The 25,845-nt window shown below is 44.7% G+C and overlaps 1 protein-coding gene across 1 annotated transcript in view; it reads right to left on the bottom strand.

The window, feature by feature from the left end:
* The window catches only part of RP1 (RP1 axonemal microtubule associated), a 221,106-nt gene that overhangs the window by 130,705 nt on the left and 64,556 nt on the right, over positions 1-25,845 (bottom strand). Inside the window, exons 7-16 of the mRNA XM_083145115.1 lie at positions 25,393-25,556; positions 23,143-23,229; positions 16,730-16,862; positions 12,858-13,009; positions 9,817-9,895; positions 7,138-7,213; positions 4,571-4,647; positions 4,445-4,476; positions 4,227-4,356; positions 2,283-2,386 (exon numbers count right to left, since the gene is read on the bottom strand). Coding sequence (XP_083001241.1) covers positions 2,283-2,386; positions 4,227-4,356; positions 4,445-4,476; positions 4,571-4,647; positions 7,138-7,213; positions 9,817-9,895; positions 12,858-13,009; positions 16,730-16,862; positions 23,143-23,229; positions 25,393-25,556 — 1,034 coding nt within the window. The remainder of the gene's footprint in view (positions 1-2,282; positions 2,387-4,226; positions 4,357-4,444; positions 4,477-4,570; positions 4,648-7,137; positions 7,214-9,816; positions 9,896-12,857; positions 13,010-16,729; positions 16,863-23,142; positions 23,230-25,392; positions 25,557-25,845) is intronic.

Raw genomic sequence — 25,845 nt, 5'->3', positions numbered from 1 at the left:
AAAGCGTGGCGAGCGCAGCGAGCCCCGCGAGGGGATGCGGACACCTGTGAAGCCCGCGAGGGGACGCGGATACATGTGAAGGTATCCGCGTCCGCTCGCCACGCTTCGTGCTCGGTGGCTCACTGCGCTCGCCACACTATTCTATTCTCAACTCCACGCCGACGTGGACAGTGGCAGTATGAAAAGGTCATAGGACGTGTACCGCCACCCCTCGCAGGGCTCGCTGCGCTCTCCACTCTTCGGGTTGGCGTGGATAGTGGAATTAACAAGGTCGACAGCTGTTATTTTGACTAGTTTCATTGTGAACAGGTTTAGGAGTGTTTTGAACAGTGCACCCCTATGTACCCCTACACCCTACCAAATTCAGACGCATTAGCGTCTGAATCCAGATAACCCCCTTCTTAGCGGCTTGCAAGGACTCGGGATTCAGACGCTAAAGCGTCTCAATTGTAGCGTGTACATTACGCTACGCTGATAGCGTAGCGCTGCAATGAGAACAGCTAGAGTGGCACGCGCACACGCTACGCTGGTAACGTAGCGCTGAGAACAGCTAGGATAACAGCTAGTGCGGCACGCGCACAGTTAAACAGAGACTCTGGCAGGCTGCCAAGTTTCTGAAACAGACTGTGCGCGTGGTGGTGAAACTTCCTAGAAAGAAAAAGGGGTATATTCAATGTGGGAGGGAAGGGGGGGGGGGGGGGTGAGCAGCTGACAGTAGGCTATACGGCGAGCAGTGCCAATAGCTCACCCTCAGGGTATTCAACGCAGTGGCGTAACTATAAATTTTGCTCCCCCCTGCCAAAAACTTTGTGGCTCCCCCCCCCCTCCCCCCTTCCAGGCTCCTCTCCAGCATGTTTCTCCAGCATGTGACGTGATGACGTCACATGCATAAGGGAGAGGCTGAAGCAAGAGAGAGGAAGAGAGACCAGCATACACTGCTGCTTCCCTTGGCTCCGAGGCATCCCAGGCCTCCCTAGCACTCCCATCTGCCCGCCCATCCTGTACACAGTAGCCAATAGCCGGCTCTGTGTACAGTCAATTGAATCAGTGGGAGAATTTGTCACCTCTGCCATGGCTCCACCCCCGCTGTGGGGCTGACTCGCCTCCAGTGCTCAGTCATTGGCAGGCAGCAGCATGTCAGTGCGTCGAGTGGGTGCCGGCACCCACACAGACCCTGCTGCTGCTTGCTCCCCCAAGCGGATGCTGGGGCTGCCTTACAGTAGTTACGCCACTGATTCAACGGTGTCCCCTTCACTTGCCGTTTCCACCTCGCATGCTCTCTGAGGTGAGTGCGGCCATCAAAATGGTGAGGTTCATCACTATATGCAGCGGGCTCCCTGCTTTTGCGGCGAACCTTGCCATTAGCGGGAATCCTCACCGCCCACTGACGTAGAGGATTTCCCCGAAACATAGAATACTGCGAGCTGCCGGCAAGTGGGCTGGACGGCAAGGATGGCTTTTCCTCACTAAATAAGCCATCCTCGCCGTACAAACCCCCTCACCACCGCTCGCCCCCCCGCATTGAATACCACCCATAATATTGTTGCCATTTGGTTTCACCCTCGAATTTTACACTAAATGCTAATTAGCATATGAGCCCTGCCCTAATATATTTTTTTAGATTGCTACGAATATAAAATTTTTCCATCACGCACAATTGAATGGCACTGCGCTACATGCAAAAGCAGCCAATGATTACCCTGCAAGCAAAATAAATAAATAAGCTGATTTACAACTACATGTATTTGCTCACCTTGCATTGTAAAACGTAGGTGTGAGTACAAAGTGCACTCCCGCAAATTCTCCAATCCAATCTACACTATTTGCAGCAGACTATCTGCTACATGTGATGTGAGAGGATTGCCGAAAAAGTAGTCTGACATTCCTGATCCCCAACAAAGGGACAATTGCAATTGCAGAGTCATACAGAAGGATGAATTGGTCATAAGAAAAGCTCTGGAGGTTTTTAAACAGTTGGAGATTCAAATTGGATTTGCAAAGCAAATTTGCAGAGACAATGGCATCTCGCACCTAATTGGATTGATCCCATGGATTTTATTTATCACTTTCGTAAGAATAAGACATCCGTACTTCGTAACATGACGTCAGAGGGTTTATGCACAGCTAACTTGATCAAATCAAGTTTATTTTTAATAATTCTAACTTTATGATGAAAAAAATTGACGTCTATATAGAAATCTAATTGCAGAACATGCATAAACATAACACGTTTCACTGTAGACAAAATACATTTATGTTGCATTCAAATGAATTGTTCCTACCATTGCAGTGACTTTTCCCTTGTCAATTGCCAAAGCAAGATGTCTGATGTGATGACTTCTGAAAACACGAACCTTTCCTCTTTTTACTAACACATCAAAAAAACCTGCAGGTTTTTAGAAAAGTTTCAATTGTTTTATGAAGTACGATAAGAGAACAGCTGTATTTGTACAAATACTGGAATACCAAAATTGCTGTCCTATTGCGTCATACCGTACTACCTAAGGGCATACTTGCCTACCCTCCTGGAGTGGCCGGGAGGGTCCCGCAAATCGGGTCCCCCTCCTGGCCCCCCGGGAAGGTGGGCAAGTCTCCCGCATTTTCGCAGGAGCCCCCGTTCCCCCCTTCCCTGCGGTAATAAACTCTGAATTTTGCGGGTCCGTGGGGAGGGGGCGGGGCTGATATGATGCGAATCACGTAATTTTGCGTCATTTTAGCCCCTCCCCCCATCCATGGACCTGCAAATTGATGCTGGTGTCTGTCATGGGGGCGGGGCTTGGTGATGGCAGCCTAGCCCGGCTCCCAAAACGTAGCCTCGCCCTGCCCCCCTTTCACTCCTCTCTGGGCTTCTCCCGGAGAGGAGGTTTACAAAGTCGGCAAGTATGCCTAAGGCAGTGGCGTAACTACTGTAAGGCAGCCCCAGCAACCGCTTGGGGGAGCAAGCAGCAGCGGGGTCTATGTGGGCACCGGCACCCGCTCGACACACTGACATGCTGCTGCCTTCCTGCCCCCCAAATAGGTGGGCAAGTCTGAAAGGGGTGTGGCCGTGATCTCACTGGCCATGCCCCCAAATACAATACTTACTCTATAAGCCCTGCCCCTGTCAAATTAGGCAAGTATGTGACCCCATTTCCGCTGGTGTGTTATATTAACTCTGCCTAAACACCATCTATACACAACAACTGTAACATCATCTTGTTTAAACAGTGTATAATATGAATGGGTCTTATGGGACATCGCTCCATCATCAATTAAAAAAAGGGTGTCACAGGGACAAAGGATACTATTGGCGGCAGCCCGTAAAACAATATTATCCCAATGGATCTCAGCTAATACCTTGAATATAACATTGCTAGAACCGAGAATAACACACCTATTCCAGATGGACTAGGTGGAGATGCTCTTGAACAAGGAAGAAAGAGTAAACAAATTCTTATCTATATGGCAACCACATATAAAAGAAATGTCACCGGGCACAAAAAATTCATTAAAACAAACAATACAATCGACGGCTTGGTATGGCTCAGAGGTTACGCGACTGGGCACAGACCCCTTCTGATAAGTGGGCAACAGACCAGCAAAGAAAAAAAGTGCATATATGGCACAACCATGCATCACATAGATCAAAAGGTCAGATCAAGGTTTAGATGGGCACGAAAAGGTGAATATCATAAACATATCAGAACGACTAAGGGGGGGGGGGGGGGGATAGATAAAGAGTTTTGTATATTATGTATAAATATGAACCTTGTATGCACTGAAGCAGTATGTTATCTGCACGTTTTATATGCGATTTACTTGTTAATTATGAAAAACTCAATATAGTAAAAAAAAAAAAAACCAGTGTATAATAATGTTAGGCAGGTATCTAATATTGCCTGTTGTCTTGGTCAAGGCCGGGTTTCCCATTAGGCAGCTGCATTGGGCACAAAGATCTGGGGGTGCCACCAAGTCTACCTATCACAAAATTAGGGATGTTTTTGAGGAATCCCTGTTGTATTGTACTTAAGGCAGATGGTAACTATGGAACTTCTAAGATGTCACCTCCACACTTTTACTTGAGGGGACGTGGGGTGGGTACTGGTGGTAGTGTTGGGGGAGGGGGGTTGCAGTAGGTTGAAATTTTGCCTAAGGTGCCGAGAAGCCTTACACCGGCCCTGGTCTCTTTTGACATGGTCCATTGGAAAATGTTTATTCATATGAGCCTTAGATTAAAAGTAATGTACCATATTTATCCTTCTTGTCCCCAAGAGCATCTACGTTGCCATCGGGAGTGAGCCGGAGGAATTTCCGTGTTGCCTTGCAGTAGAGCTGTACACAGTTTTCATGTTGATACTTCCATTTCTCAGCATTCCACTGGTAGGAGAAATAACCAACAAACAGATAATTAGCCCAATCCCTAAGCCCATAGAAAACTGCATGATCATTGACCTCTGTCCTTTACCACTTCACTTTTCTTGACTTCAAGTTCGTGTCCTGGTGAATGAAAAAAAAAAATTTCAGTACATACAGCTTTTCTATTGCACATATACAGTAGGGATGTGTGTTCAGATTTTGTTTGGATGCTTACCGGCTGGAAAATCAGCTTCATCTGAGATGGATAGGTTCCTTACAATTTTCCCATCTTCCTCTCCTTCATCAAGCCACCTAGGTAGAATACATCAGAGAAGAACAGTCATCAGTTTAAAATTTCTTCCATGCAACCATGGCATTACTCCAGTGTCTCAAGTTTGTGTAGATGCCTCCTCCGACATATGGGATAATGATGTTACGACTAAGCGGCAATTACCAAAACAGCTGGAACATCAACTTGGGGATGCGGGCATTGGCGACAGTAAAAAGGTTGACAGTTATTAGGTTGAACACTATTGGTCAAGAGTGAAAAGGTCATTACATACCAAAAAGGTCAACATGCATAGACAAAAAGTTCCCAGTAAAAAAGTCAACATGATTTTTTCAGGATTTTATTCATACTTTACCATGCCAGGGGACATGGAGGAGGAACATAAGAACGTGATGAGCCCAGCGAGACACCGTGCCTGAAGCATGGCATGTGAAGCGGTATCCATGTTGACATTTGCCGACATAGACACCAAAAAACCTTGTGGCAACATTTTACATGTCGACATTTTGCATGTCAACCTTTTACTTGTGCCCACCTTTTGACTACGTCGACCTTATGCATGTTGACTTTTTTGTTGTGTTGACCTTTGGCCTGGCGACCAATAGTGGTCGACCTAATGTCGATAAGTTGACCCATACCCTATAATTGGAGATGTTATTTATGGCAGCCAGTCATTTTATAGCTATCATTTATCTAGTGTGTTCTATAGAGTTTTAGATAAAATCTGATTGGTTGCTATGGGCAACACTTTCACTTTTACTTTTTAGTTTAAGTTTAGTAAATATACGAGTCTAAGGGGTACATTTACTAAAGCTTTTAAAAATGAATTAAGGTCTATCGTTTCCTAGGATGCAACAGAGAAATGATAGACAGAATCTGAATGGATGCTGTGGGGCGTTAACTAATCGCAGGGGGCGTTACCTAATCGCAGGGGGCGTGACCACCTCCTGTAATTAGGCCACGCCCCCTAAACGTCTAGGGGGGGGGGTTGAAAAAACACTTTTAAGTCGAGTGGGGGGTGTTATTGTTGCTCCCTCAGCAGCAGCAGTACACACCTACAGCAGGTGCTGTGCTGACAGCAGGCTCAGCATGAACTCTCACACTGTCAGTGGGATGCTCATGCTGAGCCTGCTGTCAGCACAGCACATGCTGCAGGTGTGTACTGCCCGGGAGGGACGGAGGGGTAAGTAAGGGGGGGGGGGGGACCAGGGTCCTCGCCAGCAAGTTTCTTTTTAAATAGAACATATCTCCCAAAATTTGATTAGAGAAAAAGAAAAGCACAGGGCCATTTGCAATGATTACACTATTTTACATGCCAGACTTTGAACAAATGATGTAGCGTGCCAATGGATATAAATCTATGCTGATTTACGGATAACGTCAGAATATTAAAGTGCGGAGCTACAATCCCTGGCAAGATTTCATTAGCTTCGCTCTACGCCGCGCCGGCATGTGAAAAGGTTTTGCAGCTCAAATGTTCTCTTAATAAAAAGTTCACAAGCTCGATGCATTTATTTTGTTCTTTAGTGTTTGCCAACATCTGGAAATAGTGTGTGTAACTCTAAGGTTATATCAAATGAAGACTTGTCCGTGATTGTCTTTCAATCTCTGCATTTCAAACTGAGGCTTTGATACTAGCTTTATACTGACAATCCCTAAGTGAGGAAAATTCATGTCGCACCGATTAAAAAAAGAACTGCAGGCCATTTATGCGCCCAGCAGGATAGTGATCTTTTATATGGGAAAAAACTATAAGAGATCTAAGTGACTTTTTATTTTGTTACAATTCTTTTAGTTACTCTAGACCAGTGCTTATAGTGGTCCTAGGGAGGTGATGGAACTCACCCCCTCTACACCCACCCTTGTGGGCCACACTCTTAGCACCTCCCACATTGCATAAGCCACACCCCACCCCTAAGTCTGTATATATATAATATATACTGTATAGAACCAAAATATATAAATTGCACCAAGAGGTGTGCCACCACCAGCTTTATTATCTCATTTGCATAACAATATATGAGACCGTTTGGAAATGTTAACACGTTTAAAAAAATTATAAAACAGGTAATAATTTTTTTTTTAAACATTTCATTCCATTTGGTCCAGTTTCATGATTCACAACAGTGAGCATCAAAACCCGACACGTTTCGTCATCATGACTTCGTCAGGGGTAAGTATTCATTAGTAAAAAAAAAATTTAATGATGTATAAGCCAAAATAATATATGGGTCCTCTTGGACCAAATAGCATCAAATGTAGTTCAAGAATTCTGCATAATTTGTACACTCGGCAAGGGATCAGTAATTAATCGCGTTTGTCTGACCAGGTAAGTCGTAGACTAGGCTACAAACTAGTGAATCCCTCCAAAGCAGTGTATATCACTATGAATGTGGCAGCGGGCAAACTCTAGTTAAATATAGTTTCTTCACTTGATTGCTAAAGTGCTTAGTTACCTAAATGCACCATATAATATAAGTACAAGGTCAACTCTTTTCTTTAAATGAACCAACCTGTAACAGAAGAAGGTGTATTCCTTGTCTTCTAATTCATCAAAGACCATCACCTTCTCCAGGTACCAGCCATTACCTAGAACATTGTAACAGTAGATCAAGAAAGCAATAAAGTAAGTTCCACTTTATTAAACTCATCCTAATAATGTAATGGATGAATCCATTCAAAAATAAATGAAACAATTCAATAGCTGTTTATTGTAAAAGAAAATTAAACTCGGCATACAGAACATACGGAACAAAAGATTTTTATTGTAGTAAGTAAATGGCTAAATCATAAATGTCATTTATTTAACCCTTAAAGTATAATCTAAAATTGGTACTTATATGTTAGTTAGGCGCCTACTATAGTTAGTACGCTCATACCCCCACTATCCATGTCGGCATGGAGTTTATTTTATATAGTGTGGCGAGCGCAGCAAAACTAAGGAAATAGCTTAGTGGGCACCCAACTAACATATAAGTACCCTAAAATTAACTATTTGTCTTTAGATTCTTTTATCATTTAGTGTGTACCCACTATATTGTTAACAATGCACACTTCACTGGGTCATTAACCACTTTGGGCATACCACAATACAGTATGTAGGTGAGCGCCAGTGGTGCCTCCGAAGTGGCGTGTACCTACATGCTGTTCCCTTTCCTCCTCACCTGTCCCGTCCAGGCCCCTCCGGGCACTCCCAGCCACCACCGATCATCCCTCTCTGCCGCCGTCAATCATCACTCCCCTCTGCCGTCACCGAGAACCACTCCCTGGAGATCCGGGGCTTCTTAAGAGAACTCGGGCATTCAAATGTTCAGGCACCAGAACAAACGAGCGCCCGAACACCTGAGTGCACTCCCCACTGCCGCTGACGGGCACCCCCAGCAACCCGAACTGCTATTGCTGCTTCTTCTGGCTGTAGCACTACCTGCAGGAGATAGTGGCTACAGCTTGAATGGTGGGTTTTCCTGGTCCTGATAGGTTTGTCCTGCCCAAGGAAAACCCACCACTCAAGGGGTTAACAATTCTCCCATCATCTGAACATGCAATCAAATCTGACTATATTGTTAGGAAATGCATATTTGGCGGTGATCCAGGTCATACTTGCCTACCCTCCCAGAATGGCCGGGAGACCTCTGGAAGGGGGCGGGACTAAAATTACCCGAATCACGTCATTTCATGTCATTTTAGCCCCTTAGCCTACTTGCGGACCCGCGAATCGCGGCCTTTGCGTGGATTGGGGGCGGGGCTGATACGGCAGCCTTGTCCCCGCTTCCCGACCTGCACATTTTGTTGTCCTCGGCTTCTACCAGAGAGGGACACTGAAAAGTCGGCAAGTATGGTCCAGGTGTTGTTACTGAAGGATATCATTAATGATATCCTTCAGTGTTTTTACACTAGATCGTTCTTGTGATAGCACCGCTGATATCATATAGATTGTACCTATTTTTAGGGTTCTGTGGTCATCTTAAACATTCAAAATATCTCAGTAAAGCTGAATACACACGGTGCGATATGAGCAATATCGGAAGAAAAAAAAGCACATATCACACAGTGTGTATACAGCTTGCCATGCCGATGTTTACCCCTGAGGGATCGCAAGAAAATATAGACTATGCATGCAGGACAATTCTGACTATATAATGTACAATCTAGTGTTCTACTTATCTATTATAGACAAAGGGCCAGATGCACTAAGCTTCAAAAGTGATAAAATGGAGAGTGATAAACAGCCAGCCAATCAGCTCCTGCCTGACATTTTTCAAACACAGCCTGAGACATGGCAGGTAGGAGCTGATTGGCTGGTTGGCTCTTCTCTTTTTGAAGCTTATCGCATCTGGCCCCTAATCTTCTGGACTTCACAGCAAAATAGCTTTTGAAAAGTTAATTTCGAGTCCATTGTTGCAGAGATTGATGTAAATGCCTTGTGCAATGGGCCTGATTCAGACCTTCGTGTGTTGCATCCCAGCAAACAGATAAACACTGCCTGCCCCCCCCCCCCCCCCACTGCCGATTGAATTGCCTCTCTAACATGCGAGGGGATGTGTACGCTAACACATCCCCTCATGGGGCAACACGGGTGAAAAAACATTCAACGGTCGCTCACCATCGATATGATTTATGACCCGTTCGCTAATAAAAGTCAGTCTATTATGGCCTCAGATAGACGAATCCGGGTTGGGTGCTGACGTCATGTGTCATCTGCTGCCCACCTCAAGCAGGCATAGATACACCAGCATCTGCAGTGGTATGCCCAGCGGTTTTATGGGCACGCCCATAAAACGCTAGACGTTTCCCTGCTTCCGTGGGCGGGCAGTCAGTTTACTTTAAATGTGACACAGGTATTAACCAATCAGAAGCTACTTCTTATTTATTTAGCACTTTCTAGAAGATAATAGAGAGTATCTGATTGGTTGCCAATAGCAACATCCCATCTGAGATAGAAATCGCATCTTAGTAAATTGCCCACGTAGAGCCTGATTCAGATTCGTACACTCATGCAGCTGAGCAGTTATTGTTAAACTGTGTAGCGCTAAGGTCCTCTATTGATGCCGTTTACAATCAGCCGCAAACATATAGTGCTATGGATTGTTTGAGGAGGGCCCCAAACCAGTGCCCATGGGGTCTAAATCCGCCACTGCCCCAAAGTATTACATTTTGATAAATAGAGTTTAGTAGAATTAATTTTCTTTTACCTGGTCCAAGTCCGTCATGGCCGATGATGGCTTTGTGTAAGTCACCGAGATGCACAGCTTCCACATAGAAAGTATCAGTCTGTGCAAAATAAAAAGCAAACAAAAACAGTGTGGAAATTGAATTCATTTCATACAACAATTTTGTTGCTATACTGTGAATGCTTTGGTTTATATGGATTAAAAGGAGTGATACAGTATACAGTATTTTCATATTCTGTTACTATATTAGGCCATGGTTTTGGTTTGGAACAACATCATCCTTCAAAGAACAGCGTGGATTCTTAAACGTTACACAGTCAGATGCATTCACACGACACTCACACCCACTTATCTATAAACAAAGACTCAGAGGACCAAAATAGGGCATGAAATGGGGTCCGCTTTTTATTTTGAGTAGGGGGGCCTATTTATTACTAAACTTGTAAAGTCCCTCCTCTAAAACTAAGGTGGCGGGGAGAAGAATGGTCAACTATATTGCAGAAATAAAACAAATAAAAAATATAGAAAATAAATACATTCAAGGGCCTACTGACCTTATGGCCAAGAAACGTCCTTCTGCCAGTATCTTTATTCAACCAGAAACTAAATAAATGAAATACAGCTATGGGGCCATCTGCCCCTATGGTCAGGGGTCAACCTTCTGTCACTACCCCTGACCAATCCTGCAACTCACAAGGGCAGATCTAATCACTCTTCCCCTGCGAGAATAAAAAATTGGGCCACCTGGCCGCTCATGATAAAGCTTTATATAAAACAAACAGATAATCATAAAGTGGGATATGGGCCTACCGGGACCAGTGATGCCCATACTCTCCACCTCCAACCAAGCCTCACCACCCATGATTAACTGTCACATGAAAACTATAGTACAATTCTGCTAAAGAAAACCCGTTCTAAACCAGCCACCAATAAGCTGACACAAAAAAAATATAACAAACTTAACCCACATGGGACCTTATTTTATCTTGGCTGTTGGGGGCGAGGACTGATGTCATGTGATGTCATTTACATGGATCGCTGGGTGGACCCCAGTGACCACGTCCTGCCAGTCACTCATTTTGCAAATGTCCCGGTGAGTGTAAAATTCGGATAAGGTGTTCACTCTGGTGGTTCACGCATGAGCAACTATGCGCATGCACACACCCCACCATCGAAGAAGGGGCCGAATTCGGACCTGTACGAACAGGTATGAATCAGCCCCTTAGTGCTAAGGGGGGACTATTTAATTTCAAAATTGAGGATCAGGTGGCTGTTACTTGCCACAGAATAAGCAGGTTATGGCACATGACTTGGGTTAGAACCTAAATTTGAGTTGCTTGATATAATATTAGATTTAAACTTAGTCCAGAAGCTAGATTTCAGTTTGTACTGCCTGAGGCTAGTGTAATTACTAAGAATTAGTATTACATTTCTAGATCTGAGGCACAAGAGAATCGGCACATTATGTTTGTTCTTGAAACTCTCTTCATATTGGTATCCGGTCGATAGGTCAACAGTGTCTTGATCGACCACCAGGTTGACCACCATTGCTTCACAGGCAATGGGATGATGCATGATAAAGTTCGACATGGTCTAGGTTGACATTGACAAAAAGTTGACACAAGCAGAAGGTCAACATGTCAATAGTACTTACAGGAAAAGTTTGCAAAAAGTTTTCATGATTTTTTTTTATCGACTTGTTCTTAGTTCCAAAGTGAGCATAGAGAGAATATAATAGTGCACCAAACACAGTGAGGCACCGAGCCCAAAGCATGATGATCGAAGTGAGCAAAGCCAGGGGACATGGTACATTAATGTTGACAAAGTCACCAAAAACCGTGAAAAACTTATTTAGACCATTTGCTAATGTCGATCTAGACCATGTCCACCTTTTTCAGGTGTGAAACCTATTACCTGTCAACCAATAGTGGTCAACCAATTGACTGTAGACCATGACACTGTTGACCTATTAATCCAGCGCCTTCATGTTTCCCTAGGACATGTATAGATTTTCCTCATCCAGACATCGCAAAAAATCTGAAGAGAGGTTGAGTCTCCCATACTTGGAAATATGAGATGTAAAATATTCCAAAATCCAACATTATGAGTGTGACTGAGATAGTGACACTTGATGGTTCAGTGGACACAAACTTATTAAAACTATTGTATAAAATGTCCTTCAGGCTGTGTGTATTTTGGATAAGGGATTTTTTCGGATTTTTGAATATTTTTTTTTCATACTTACCTAGTCCCCTGGTGGTGCCCCGATGGTCCCCCGACACCCTTCAGGTTCCTCTTCAGCAGCATCTCTGGTCCCACGGGTGCATTGCACAAATGCGTGGGTGCACCAGTGGCATCATCGGTGTGCCCGCGCCTCTGCGCAATGCACCCCTGGGTCCGGAGATGCCACTGAAGAGGATCTTGAAGGCCACCATGGACGTCGGGGGATGAGGTAAGTATGAAACAAAATGAATAGAACACATAAATGCATTCTGTGCTTAGACTTGGGTCACACCCCCACGATATCACTGGGAGAAATTGGGGGTATGGCCAACAGGAAAGTGGGTGGATCATGAGCATGGCCATTTGATTGCATCATCGTGGCTTCGCTTACTATACAGCGCAGTAAAAACAGGCACTGTATAGCAAGGATGGGGCTACGATGACGCAATTCAGCACAAATCACATAATCAGGTCCCCCTCGGTCCCCTGCCCAATTGTGTTCTGTAAGGGTGCACGGCTGGGGAGGTATACTTGAACACCTATATGGAGGCGGGGTGGTAGGGCCACCCAATTTTCGTAAGCCATTTTAGGACGGCAAGTATGACACTACTATCCGGCAACTGATCACATATGATCACAATAAGCAATCTACTAACGAGCAATTAACAACCATTTATTTTAAAAAGCAGTTTAAATATTTATAATACTGTGGGTTTGTATTTTAATTATTAAATATTTCTACTTTTATTTTTTTATTCATACATTTTACATAAATAAGTTTGAGTAGGGTGTGAATTCCTGCTGATAACTTTATAGAATGAGTGTTACCCAGTACTCACCTGTCCTTTAATAAAAGGGGTTGGCTTATTGGATCTGAGGAATTGTCTGGAACCCGTGTCACCATATTTCCCATGCAAAGACATGTAGACATTGGCTTCAGTTCCTGCATTCCATAGATCTCCGGTGACCACCCGAATTTTGTACTTTGTAACTAGAAGAGGAAGGACTTCATTCCAACATGTACAGTATTTTGATATTGAGTTACTTAATTACTGAGTTACTTAATTACTCCATAATTACTCTTTCATTAGAGTCTGATGAGACTGGCCTTGATTGGCTTCCTGTCTATAAAGTATGCAGGCTTTTCATTCTTCAGAAAGGTCAGTATACTGTAATTGCCTTTACACTACAGAAAATAATGAGCTTCTCATTCTTAAATAATCTGCAAATATTCTGATACCACCAAGTCGGGTCCTATACAGAGTACTACAAATGAAAAATGAAGAGACAGTAACATTTTTTAAGGGTAAAATGATAAAATTAGATTTTATTTATAAACTGAAAGTTAGTAGTAGCCCTTTTATATAACATACTTAATAGGCTTTATAGGTGGAATAGTTCTTTAAATTAAAAACTTATTTTTGTAAATCTAAACACATTGTGGTGTATGAGATGACCCCCTGACCCACAGTACACGCCGTTTCCCACTCGCTACATTTTTGCAGCAAAGTGAGAACGGCTAAAACAGCAAGGCTTGCGGCTAAATGTAGCGGGCTCCCTGCATTAGCCGCGAGCCTCGCTGTTTGGGGGGATCCCCTCCATCCTCTGACAGCGAGGATTCCCTCAGAACGTAGACTAGGGTGAGCGGCCGGCGCAGGGGTTAAGCGGCGAGGATCGCTAGTTTTCAGCGATCCCCGCTGTTTAACCCCCTGGCCGGCCGCATTGAATACGGCCCATTGGAGTAAATTTACAAAGATAGGAGTTCTATGTCAGACTGGATGTTCTGTGGGCAACCAATCAGAATCTACTTCTTATTTATTTAGCACCTTCTAGAAGATAATAGATAGTATCTGTTTGGTTGCCCATAGCAACATCCCATCTGAAATAGAACTCCCTTCTGGAGGTCTTATTGCCTTGGCATCCTATACAATAAAAGGCTAATGCTGCTCCTTACCTCTATGGTCTTACGAAGCTCCTTTCAGGTGAATTTCCTACCACCCCCTACACCCAGGGCTGCCACTAGGAATTTTGGGGCCTGGGACTAATTTAATCTCCCCCTCTTCTCCCCTCCTCATCTCCCCCCTCCCTCCCTTCACTTACCGCCTGACTCTGCCTTTTCTGTGCTGACTGTGCTCAGTGCACCGACTGAACACAGCAGGTCCCGAAGCACTGGCTTCTTCAATGCAGGCCGGTGGCCAATTATAAGGCAACATTGGCTGGTGAGCCAATCAGAGCTTGTGTACTGGCAGCTGCTTTGATTGGCTAACGGTACACGAGCTCTGATTTGCTCAAAAGCCGGTGCAGCATTTTAATTGGCCACCGGCGTCCTGCATTGAAGCAGCCTTTGCTTTGGGACCTGCTTCCTTCAGTGCACCGAGCGCAGCGCAGGCAGCACATCGGAGGCAGTTGGGGTTGCGGTGGGCAAAATTAGCTGCCTGGACCCTTCCAGAGGCCAGGGCCGGGACAGCTGTACCCACAGCACCCCCCTATTGGCGGCCCTGCACATGCACACACACACACAACTCAGCAGCTATATCATTTGACAGGCTGGTAACTAATGTATATAATTATAAAAACTTTACAGAATATGTTTGTCTATAGTGGCTGATTCAACTGCATTACAGTAAAAGGTCTATCTTCATTTAACTGACATCTCTTGATTGGACAACTAATGCAGCACAATTTTATTACAAATAGATCAGTTATTTATGAAAATAGTGAGAATGCTCTTATATTAATAAAGATAACTGTTCTAGTCCAGTTCAGTGTAATGCAAAGAGCCTGGTAAAAATAGCCTAATTTTTCCCTTTACCTATTGACACAATAAAAATACATTCTAACTGGCCAATTTCTAGCTGGCCAATAACAAAATGCTTAGGTAGAATGTTATTTTTAGCAAATCCTAGCCACAGAGCAGCTGCATCGCACTAAGGCCCTTATTCTGATCGGTGCGGCCGGATCCGAATATGCGGCCAGGACCGTGCGTGCGAAACCCCGCCTTCCATACGGATCGCCAACTCCGTCCGTACGCGGTAAGAAGCTGGCCGAACGGACCGAACGTGTATTTTTCACGGAATACGCCTCCTCCATCTCAGGGAACCTCCCCCATCATTCGATGGTCGCAGACCATCGAATGCAGGACCGAGTGGTCCACCAGCTCCCGCAACCTCAGACCACACGGACATTTTTCCGTGCAAAAGCAGGGATCTGGGCGGGCAGCTGACATCCGGCGATGTCATATGTCCGCCCCCTACACGTGCGTCACGGTCGCATTACCATACGTACGCCCAGCGTTTGCATGGGAACGCCCATGAAACGCGGGGCGTATGCATATGGTAATGAGCCCAAATAGCCCTTCACGCCCCTCTCCACCCCCTGTTCGGAGTGTTCACATTTCATGCGGGATTTGGCCGTACGCCTCGCTCGCACATGCGCAGAGACGCCTCTGCACATGCGCAGACACAAAACATCGGCGGCACGAACGCACGCGGATATTACCGCACCGATCAGAATAAGGGCCTAAGTTATATATTTTAACTTGGAAAATATAAATCAGTTTGAAAATAGTGCAGAGAGCATTGGAAGGTGGAGAGTAGAATTATCGTTCCAGTAATTGGGTTTTCTGGGTAAAATGTAGCAAACATTCATAGAAATGTTCCTACAGTATCAAATTTGAGCTTGGATAAATGAACACTAAGAGTATTTTTTGGTTTGATTTCGCACTGGTGAGGGGGCCTTTGTGTCTATAAAGAAGTATAGAGGGTGGTTTTACACAAAGTGCCAGATATAACTCCAATTCCCAGAAAAACTGTTTATGCAGATTTCTGCCAAGTATTGGGGTGGGTTGGAGGTGCTCCCCGAAGTCAGAGAAACAGTATAAAGAATACACAAATAAAAGAAAACTTTGGTTATGGGCACTGTAACAAAATTATGATCAATATATATATATATATATATATATATATATATATATATATATATATATATATATATATATATATAATAAAAATTAACCTTTATTTACTTTAAAATAAAATAGAGTCCTATAGGTAAGACCTGTGGGGTTTCATTGGTCAGGACAATATTTAGTACTTGAATTGCACTTAACGACACACATACATATAAGACATTAAACACTTATACACTGTAATTGGGACTGTTTCAGTGAAACTAGTCACAGGAAAAATGTCCCCAAGTGAAGCCTTCATTTGGGGGTGGACACTGGCCATTTTATGGGAGTGGCAGGTGTTCCCAGGCCATTAAAGGGAAGTCATGTGACGTTAGCTCCGGCTCCGTCATTTTTCACAAGCCTTGCGCAGCCATTTGCAGGCTTGCACCGGTTGGGATTTCGCTCTGGCTGGGTGGTAATTACCTGTTCACAGGGTTCTGCAAATTAATCAATAAAGAAAGAGCATGGTGCTATAGGGTCCTCTAGTTTTCTGGCACCAACTGCGCTAAAAAGAGCTACAATAAGTCTCTACTATTGCTGTCCTCTTATTACAGAGATGAAGTGGAAGTAGTTATACCTTTCTAGGGAACCATATAAACAGATCAAAACAGCCCAGGGCTTCCTCTTGTTAACGCTCATTTCAGATATTTAGATATGGCATATTGCGATGTAAGCTTCCCAAGGGTCTTCTCTGACTTATAATATTCCTTACATAATATAGCGCTCAGTGAAAATAATAAATGTACTGTATACTAGCCTCACCTGGAAGCTTGGCTCGGCCATGTCTCATCATAGGTAACTCCATGCAGATCTCTCCATGGTCATTGTCCAGTGAAAGCCAGCGGTTTACTTTCATACAGAATTGCTCATTTGAAAAAATGTTGAACAGCTGCACCTACAGAACGTACAGATAACATGGGTCCAACATTCCTCACAGCTTATGTAATAATTAATTTATTCTACAACATGAAATCATGACAGATCCAAGAAGTTCCTGTCTTCTGTCCCTTTATCCACATGGTCTATCTGCTATTGTGTAGATGTAAGGGAAGTACAGGTATATGGGGGAAGATTTATTAAGCCTGGTGAAGTGATAAAGTGCTCCTATCTGTAAAGGTACAGTCTGGGTTTTAAAATTACGTTAGGAGCGGATTGGCTGGTGCATTATCACTGGCCACTTTATCACTTCACCAGGCTTAATACATCTGCCCCTCAGCTCGTGGATAGTGGGGGTATGAAAAGGTTGGCGTACCGCCGCCCCTCGCGGGCTCGCTGCATTCGCCACGCTTCGGGTTGGCGTTGATAGTGTGGGGCCGTTAACAATGTGGGGGCATTTTACATATTTATTACCCATCAGGGTGGGTATACAATTAAAAATTGGGTCTGGAGGTGCCATTTAACATGGGACTCAATGGGAAATCGCGTCGCATCGCATCGCATGCCATTGTAATGACATGCGATGTGACCCGATTTTAAAATTGCATACTCAACCCGGGAAAAGGCTGAAATCGGGTCCATCGCATGCTATCGCATACTTTAATTAGTGGCATGCGATGCGATGGGCACCGTGATAATACACAAGTACCGAAACAATTAAAGAAAGCATGATTGTAATTTTCTATCAAGATCAAATCAATATTATTTTGATCCATTTTTCTGGGGCCCATAAAAGGCATGGGACCCATATGCCAGTTCCTACTCTGCCTATTTGGTAATCCGGCAGTGAGAATCTGAAATGAAAATTTTAATCCTCCTCCATGGAAAGCTGAAGTAGATCAGTTGCTATTTTAAAAACGAAAGCCAGCATTAAAATTAGAATTATGGTCAGCAGTGGGTAAATTGAACCATACAAAACTGGGATAAAGCCAGTGCAACATAAATTCAATGGAAATAAGTTTCAATAGAAAATGAAAACTATCCTGCTCTTGATGAAATGTAAGGATGGACCAGTAAGGATTATGCAATCTGTTTAAGTCTTTGCATCGGTAAAACTGTTATTGGTGTGGATAGGAATTTGCAGGATGCTGGTGGTTTGAATTTGTGTCAAGTTAACATGAATTGTGGGAATACAGAAGTCATCCCTAATCATTGGCCTTTAACCACTTTACAATAAATAAAGATGACCATCTACTACAGGGGTGGCCAAACCTGTCCTCGAGATCTACCAACAGGTCGTGTGTTTCAGGCAACCTGTGGATCTATAGTTGGAATAAATGCAACAGGTTTGAAAATGTGACAGTTATTAATGACTACAGCTGTGCACCAGCTAGGGGTTCTGGGTCATGTGGCAGTTAGTAATGACTACAGCTGTGCACCAGCTAGGGGTTCTGGGTCAAATGACAGTTAGTAATAACTATAGATGTGCACCAACTAGGTGATTTGAAATCATGGACCAATGGTAGATATTGAGGACCGGTTTGGTCTCCCCTGACCTACTGTATCCTTCAAGACAAAATATCAACCATTGTGAGGGTACGAGTTCCTCAATCACTCAGACACCGAGCAGATGAAACCAGAAGAATGGTTTATTTTCTACAGCACGCACAAATAGACAATAAACAGTGGCAAAGGTAAATTGCAGAGTAGAAAGATATTCAGGTAGCAGGCCCAAACAGACAGTCCTTGTATAGTCACAGTCCCAGATCAGTTCCACAGGGCAAACTATCACTTAGCCCACACAGCAGTGATAGCATATAAGTCCACACGATACCTAGACAGAGCATAACCTCTTAGTCCAGGACAGTCCATCAAAATTTTCTCCTGGCTTGTGTGCCAGTCATTTTAAAAACTTCCAATTTCCCACGCTTCTCCATACCATCAGTGGGCTTGCACTCAATCCCTATTGGTGGATTCAAGTCAGGTTTATCCCCCCTCCCAGGTACTGCTGCTGCCCATCTGCTTCTGCCCCCTGCTGGGGTCGGTTCCAGAAAGTCTGGAAGTGGCCAAGATATGCATAGCAGAGTCAACCCAAGATATAAAACACAGTCTGATTACATTATGTGGTGGTCACCCCCTGTGGACAACCCTCCTGTTGATAGTAGGGGAATTTGATCACCCCCTGTGGTGATTGTCCTTCAGCTATCCCCCTCATGTAAACAGCAGGAACAATAATCGGCTGATTACATTATGGGCTGATCACCCCCTGTGGTGGCCGGTTCCACAAAGTCTGCTAGAGCCCAGAGGTTTACAAAGAATTGTAAACCCCCCTGGGGAGATTGCCAATGGTACAATGCTTACATGAATAAAGTCCTGGGAAATACAGACATTACATTTGAGGTGGGATTATACAGCCTAATAATATATGATCTGGAACTACACACACATATAGGGGTATATAGACATATATGGAGAACAAGAGGGTACCGACGGACTAAAATAGTACATTAATTACTACACCTAATAAAATATAGTAATTACAGATTTACAGTGAATCTGATAACCTCACATTCCTTCCCCTACTATTGTAGTCCCGGTACCCAGCTGTTCAGGAACCAATAACAACCTGGAATAGCGGGATGCAGAGCCGAGAATCTGGGGTTTGGATATACCACCTGAGTCCCACAGGGTGACATCATACCAAACCCATCTTGTAAAAGGCGGCTGGTTTGCAGAACCAGCAAGGGCATGATTACAGTCTAAGTCATACATTGGAACTAACAAGGGCTGTAGCAATTCCTCTTCTTCGGATTCTGGGTACCCCCCCTCTGCAACATTGTAACCTACTAATACTTTTGCCTCGGGCACAATGGGGCAGGGACCACTTTCCACCTCCCCCTCTTGCCCAAGGAACAGGGGCCAAACAGCAGGCCAATATAGGGGCTCTGGCCCTGGCACTTCCACCACCCCGTCATGTCCTTCCTCCCCCAAACCCAAACTAGGGGCATGGCACATTTCAGTCCAGCATTTGGTCTCAATGTCCAGGGCTGAGGAGGGACCCTCCATCACAAACAATTCCGCTGGTGGCTGCAGGACAGGCTGTGTCAGCTCTGTCCCCTTAAAAGCCAGATGCTCACCTGCAGCTACTTCTGCGCACACCTCCTTCTCCGCGATAGCCTCCTTCCCCAGCTGAGTATGCTGGGCAGCCCGAAACACGACGTCATCTGTGACTGGTGGGCTGGTGGCCTGGATGTTGTCGGATACTCCTCTAACCACGGCGATCTCTTCTTGGACGCAGTCCTCATAGATCCCCTGGCAGCAGGATAATAGCTCTGCATCTCCCACCTCAGCAAAAGGGAAGCAGTAGTGCAGCTCCTCCCTAAGATGGGGGAGAAGCAATTGCAAACGGTGCCTTTCATCACGCCCCCTGCGACACTGATCTTGCCATGCTGGGGTATCCAGGAGCCCCCGATCAATCGCCTCTTCCTCTGCCACCACGAAGCACTCCTCCAGACACTGCAATTGTTCCCACACACTCAACTGTGCACCGAAATGGAGGATCCAGGCTCGATAATCAGCAAATGCATTTGTAGGATCTCCCTGATCGTGCAGGATCTGCTGAAGGAGTTCCCCGCGAGTGCAGGATCGGATGGGTATACCTCGCAGCTGACCTTCTGCTATCAGCTCCTCCATACTCATTTCTTCAAGGGCAGTTAGGGGCCCCCCTGACAACGACCCTTCTCTTGCGGTAACAATTAATTCTGTGGCAGACCCCTCGGTTGTCTGCCCAGATTGCAGTAGCCCCCTTCTAGACCTTTCCTCTGGTTCTATCTGGGGCATCAATTTATTCTGGACTTGTCCTTCAGCCTCAGAATATTGTCCTCTTTGTAGCATCTGGGTAACTGTAGCAATCACTTCCTCTGTAAATTCTACAAACTCTGGCTCTCCTAGCAGATTCCAAGAAGTGGCCTCACCTTTACAGTGCAGGAATGCATCCCCCAGGTAACACACTTTGTCCTGTATGCTGGATACTCTCCACCCGCTGACCATCTGCTGAGCGTCTTCCCAGTACTTCCAGATATACTGCATTTTCCTGACAATAAATAACAGATCCGGCTTCCCAGCCTGCCGATACACTGAAGAACCTCCATCCCTGAGCTCCTCTGCTACAGGGGTCTTGAGGCATCGATTTTCTTTCCCTGGAAACATTTTCCCTTTCACAGGACTGACACCTGCTCACTTGCTGAACATCACCTTATTGCATTTTCCGTTTCCTTACATATGGTCTGATCCTCTGTTCTCTGTGCTTTCTGTGCTCGATGGTTGGTGTCTGAATGATCCCACTGTCGCTGCCGCCAAATGTGAGGGTACGAGTTCCTCAATCACTCAGACACCGAGCAGATGAAACCAGAAGAATGGTTTATTTTCTACAGCACGCACAAATAGACAATAAACAGTGGCAAAGGTAAATTGCAGAGTAGAAAGATATTCAGGTAGCAGGCCCAAACAGACAGTCCTTGTATAGTCACAGTCCCAGATCAGTTCCACAGGGCAAACTATCACTTAGCCCACACAGCAGTGATAGCATATAAGTCCACACGATACCTAGACAGAGCATAACCTCTTAGTCCAGGACAGTCCATCAAAATTTTCTCCTGGCTTGTGTGCCAGTCATTTTAAAAACTTCCAATTTCCCACGCTTCTCCATACCATCAGTGGGCTTGCACTCAATCCCTATTGGTGGATTCAAGTCAGGTTTATCCCCCCTCCCAGGTACTGCTGCTGCCCATCTGCTTCTGCCCCCTGCTGGGGTCGGTTCCAGAAAGTCTGGAAGTGGCCAAGATATGCATAGCAGAGTCAACCCAAGATATAAAACACAGTCTGATTACATTATGTGGTGGTCACCCCCTGTGGACAACCCTCCTGTTGATAGTAGGGGAATTTGATCACCCCCTGTGGTGATTGTCCTTCAGCTATCCCCCTCATGTAAACAGCAGGAACAATAATCGGCTGATTACATTATGGGCTGATCACCCCCTGTGGTGGCCGGTTCCACAAAGTCTGCTAGAGCCCAGAGGTTTACAAAGAATTGTAAACCCCCCTGGGGAGATTGCCAATGGTACAATGCTTACATGAATAAAGTCCTGGGAAATACAGACATTACATTTGAGGTGGGATTATACAGCCTAATAATATATGATCTGGAACTACACACACATATAGGGGTATATAGACATATATGGAGAACAAGAGGGTACCGACGGACTAAAATAGTACATTAATTACTACACCTAATAAAATATAGTAATTACAGATTTACAGTGAATCTGATAACCTCACAACCATAACTTTCAAAATCTCACAATTCTAATTATTGACACAACCAGTGGTGTAACTATAAATTTTGCTCCCCCTGCAAAGAATGTTTGTGCCCCCCCATGCTATTAATTAAAAAAAAAAATACATGAACATTCTTGAGGGACCCTGCAGCCTCACCCCAGCACCACAGGCTCAGCAATATAATTATAGAACTATATTATGTGTGATATAGTATATTTCCCCATCCATGGCAGGAGCAGCCCCTACCTGAGATGCTGGTGGCCAGCTCATAGCCACTGTAGCCAGGGGTCTCCTCCTCTTCCTCCCCATTAGGTCTGGCCTCCAGCAGCTGTTTATTCATCCTGAGCCTCAGCCCCTCCACCAGCTCCCCTTCCCCTTCTCCTTCCTCAAAGAACGCAAATTCCGTGCCTCAGGCAGCACAGCCTGTCCCCTCCCCTCCACCTGCTCCCCACCACAGGGAGAGCTCAGTCCCACGTCCACCTCCTGGCTAACAGCCTCCAGCAGCAGGACGGGGTGATGGGGGGGCTAGCGGAGAGCAGGCGCTCCACCCGGGGGAAGTGAACCCTTCCCCGCTTCCACTTCCTCCTAATAATAGGGAGAGCGCCTCTTCAGCCGCCCGCTCTCTCCGCTGTCTCAGACGCAGATGCTGCTGCCCAGTTGCTAGGTATGCGGATGCCAGGGCCTGGCGCCCCTGCTGCTGTCCGCTCCCCCAAGCGGCAGTGGGGGCTGCCTTACAGTAGCTACGCCACTGGACACAACATATTATATTTGCATTAGATTGATTTCCCCTTAACACCAGCATTGATTTACAGTACTGTATAACTAATTTTCTCAGTCCGTCCAGAGCTGTGGGCAGCAGCCACTTACAGATTTTGGGGACAAGTGTGTTTCCTACAAAAAGCTTACAAACAAGAAACAAGAAAAACGAAGCAGCTTCTGTGAAAACAAAGACTGAGTACCTCTTCTAAGTGCCAGCCGGGGGTTTCTCCAGAGTTAGTGTGTCCAATGCGGATTTTATAGACCTCACCAATATCTCCTATGTTAACCTGAGGGCAAAGAGTAATACTTTCTATGAAGACATATTGTATGTATAACTATTACACAGATTTTATAGGTTTAAATCTTTATTTTTTTTTTCAGAAGGTGGATTATTAGAAAATTGTAAAGTCCCATTGGTTTCCGTAACAGTATTATTCTCATCCTCTATTTATGTCATTTATTTACCAATAGTTTCTTATAGAGCGCACACAGATTCCGCAGCACTTTACAGAGAATATTTGAACATTCACATCAGTCCCTGCCCCAGTGGAGCTTACAATCTAAATTCCCTACCACATGTACACGCACACACACACATTCTAGGGTTCATTTTTGTTAGGAGCCAAATAACCTACCAGTATATTTTTGAATTGTGGGAGGAAACCGGAGTGCCAGGAGGAAACCCACGCAAGCATGGGGAGAATATACAAACTCCACACAGTTAGGGCCATGGTGGGAATCAAACCCATGACCTCAGTGCTGTGAGGCAGTAATGCTAACCATTACACTGCCATCATTTCCACCACACAGCATGGCCTTGGTGGTTACAACAACGTTGCCCAGTGATCTACATATGCCAACAATGTGAAAGAAAAATTTATTTGCCAAAATAGAATGCTAGAACCTTTATCCAGATTAATGTTGGACTGGGAACTCGTCGATGTCTGCAAGTCACAGGCTATTACTCTGCAGTACATTTACCAAATAGGGGTTTAGATAAAGTACCAGCCTATCAGCCTAACAGGCTGTGTTCCAGAAATGACATCTTGGAACTGGTTGTTTGGTACTTTATCTCCTGGAGGGATATATAACATGGTCTGAGTTTGCAGGCGCCGGATGCTGGGCGATCTCAGACTTTTACTAAAAATGCCACATCCCATTGTAAATACGTCCGAGATCAACTGGAATCCCACACCTCCTGCAAACTTGGAACCTGTTACAAATACCCCCAAGGCTTAGTACCTCATATGGGGAAATTTACTAAGATGGGAGTTTTATTATTACTAGGGGCAACCAATCTGATACCATCTATTATATTCTAGAAGGTGCTAAATATATAATAGGTAGATTCCAGTGGCAGAAGTTCTTCACAGTTGACCGTTGCCACAGTTGCATATATGTATGCAAGTGTGTGTGTGTGCATGTCTGTATGTTATGTATATTATGTTTAATATAAAGTGAGAGTGTAACGTCTATGGAGGGAGAGTCAGCCACAAAGGCGTCATCAATGGCTTTCAATTAACTGCAGGGGAGGAGAGGTGCACCCTTGGGAGCAGGAGCCCGGCGGCAGGTGACTCCATTGCCTCCCAAAGTTCTGCCTCTGGTAGATTCTCATTGGTTGCCCATAGCAACATCCCATGTTAAACAGAACTCCCAACTTAGTACATACCCCCCCCCGTAGTCTTTTGAACTTGTATAAAGACCTGAAAAGGTGATGAGAACAGAAAACAGAATGCTGTGGTAGTAAAAGGGCCCTATATGTGTTCCTATTTGGGGAGGGGGTGGCCAATTCCAGCCGTATGCTGGCACAGACAATATTAGTTTCCCTACAATAATCAGTGCTCAGCAGAAAATAAATAAATAGGGAGATAATCTGTAATATTTTAGAATGTTTTCCATCTATAAGAAAAATGGCACCTGCTTATCTGTATATAATATCTATGCAGTTTTTCATCAGCAGCTTAATCATAAGTGCGACAGGTACCAGAAAAATAAAACAGACGTCTATGAAGTATATTTATCCTTGAACTGTTTTACTTCCAGTCCCCAAAGCTTTCCATACTAATAAGACAGAATATTATATTATATTTTTATATAATATACACAACTAAAACCAACAGCACTGCACCTGAAAGGTGCCTGTGGACAATTGTGATGCCATGGATGCCTCTATGGGCTGCTGCCCATAAAAAAATGGGTTCTGTGCATGCGCAGTCCTGAAGACGGTACTGTGCATGTGCCGGACCGGGAACGTGAATATTCCTCTATGGACTGCTGCCGAAGCTGGTCATAGTGGCTGGTGGCCGCGACCGCAATGGTGGTCGGGACCAGCAGGCACCAGTGGTGGTGGGGACCAGCAGCAGCGGCAGTAGAGGGGGGAAGCCCGGCATTGTGACAGTCCCATTTGGAGCCCCCCTCCTCCTCAGAGGTAAGCATGTTTCCATAGTCACCTCAAAGGTATCTTCATGGCCATTCTGGAATACATCGTCTTCATTACTGTGCAGAAATACGGGCACCGATGCTCTGATATGTCCATAAAATATGATGTACACCTGAGACGTGGTCCCGGCACCGGGTATTTCACTCGTGAAAACTGAGACTTTCCATTTTCCAGCTAAAAGACAAACAAAACCAAAAAAATTAGCAAAACTATTTACATTTTAACTTCCACAAAAATGTTTAATTATGACATAACATGGCTTAATGAGTCCAGTAAACATAGTTGTATGCTGTATCTCTGTACAGGTTAAAAAATAAGTTACGTTTTGAATTTTTTCCTCCATATATCATCTAACTATTCCACCACTGACCACTAGAGGCCATTACCAAATATCTGCTTTGTGTGCTAAAACAGGTCATGACTCATGACAGAAAGTGAAAGCAATTTTTCCAGGAACCCTGAT

This window comes from Crinia signifera, chromosome 5 (assembly GCF_055691185.1).
Source record: "Crinia signifera chromosome 5, ASM5569118v1, whole genome shotgun sequence".
NCBI lineage: Eukaryota > Metazoa > Chordata > Amphibia > Anura > Myobatrachidae > Crinia > Crinia signifera.
This window is presented reverse-complemented; position numbering and strand designations above follow the sequence as displayed.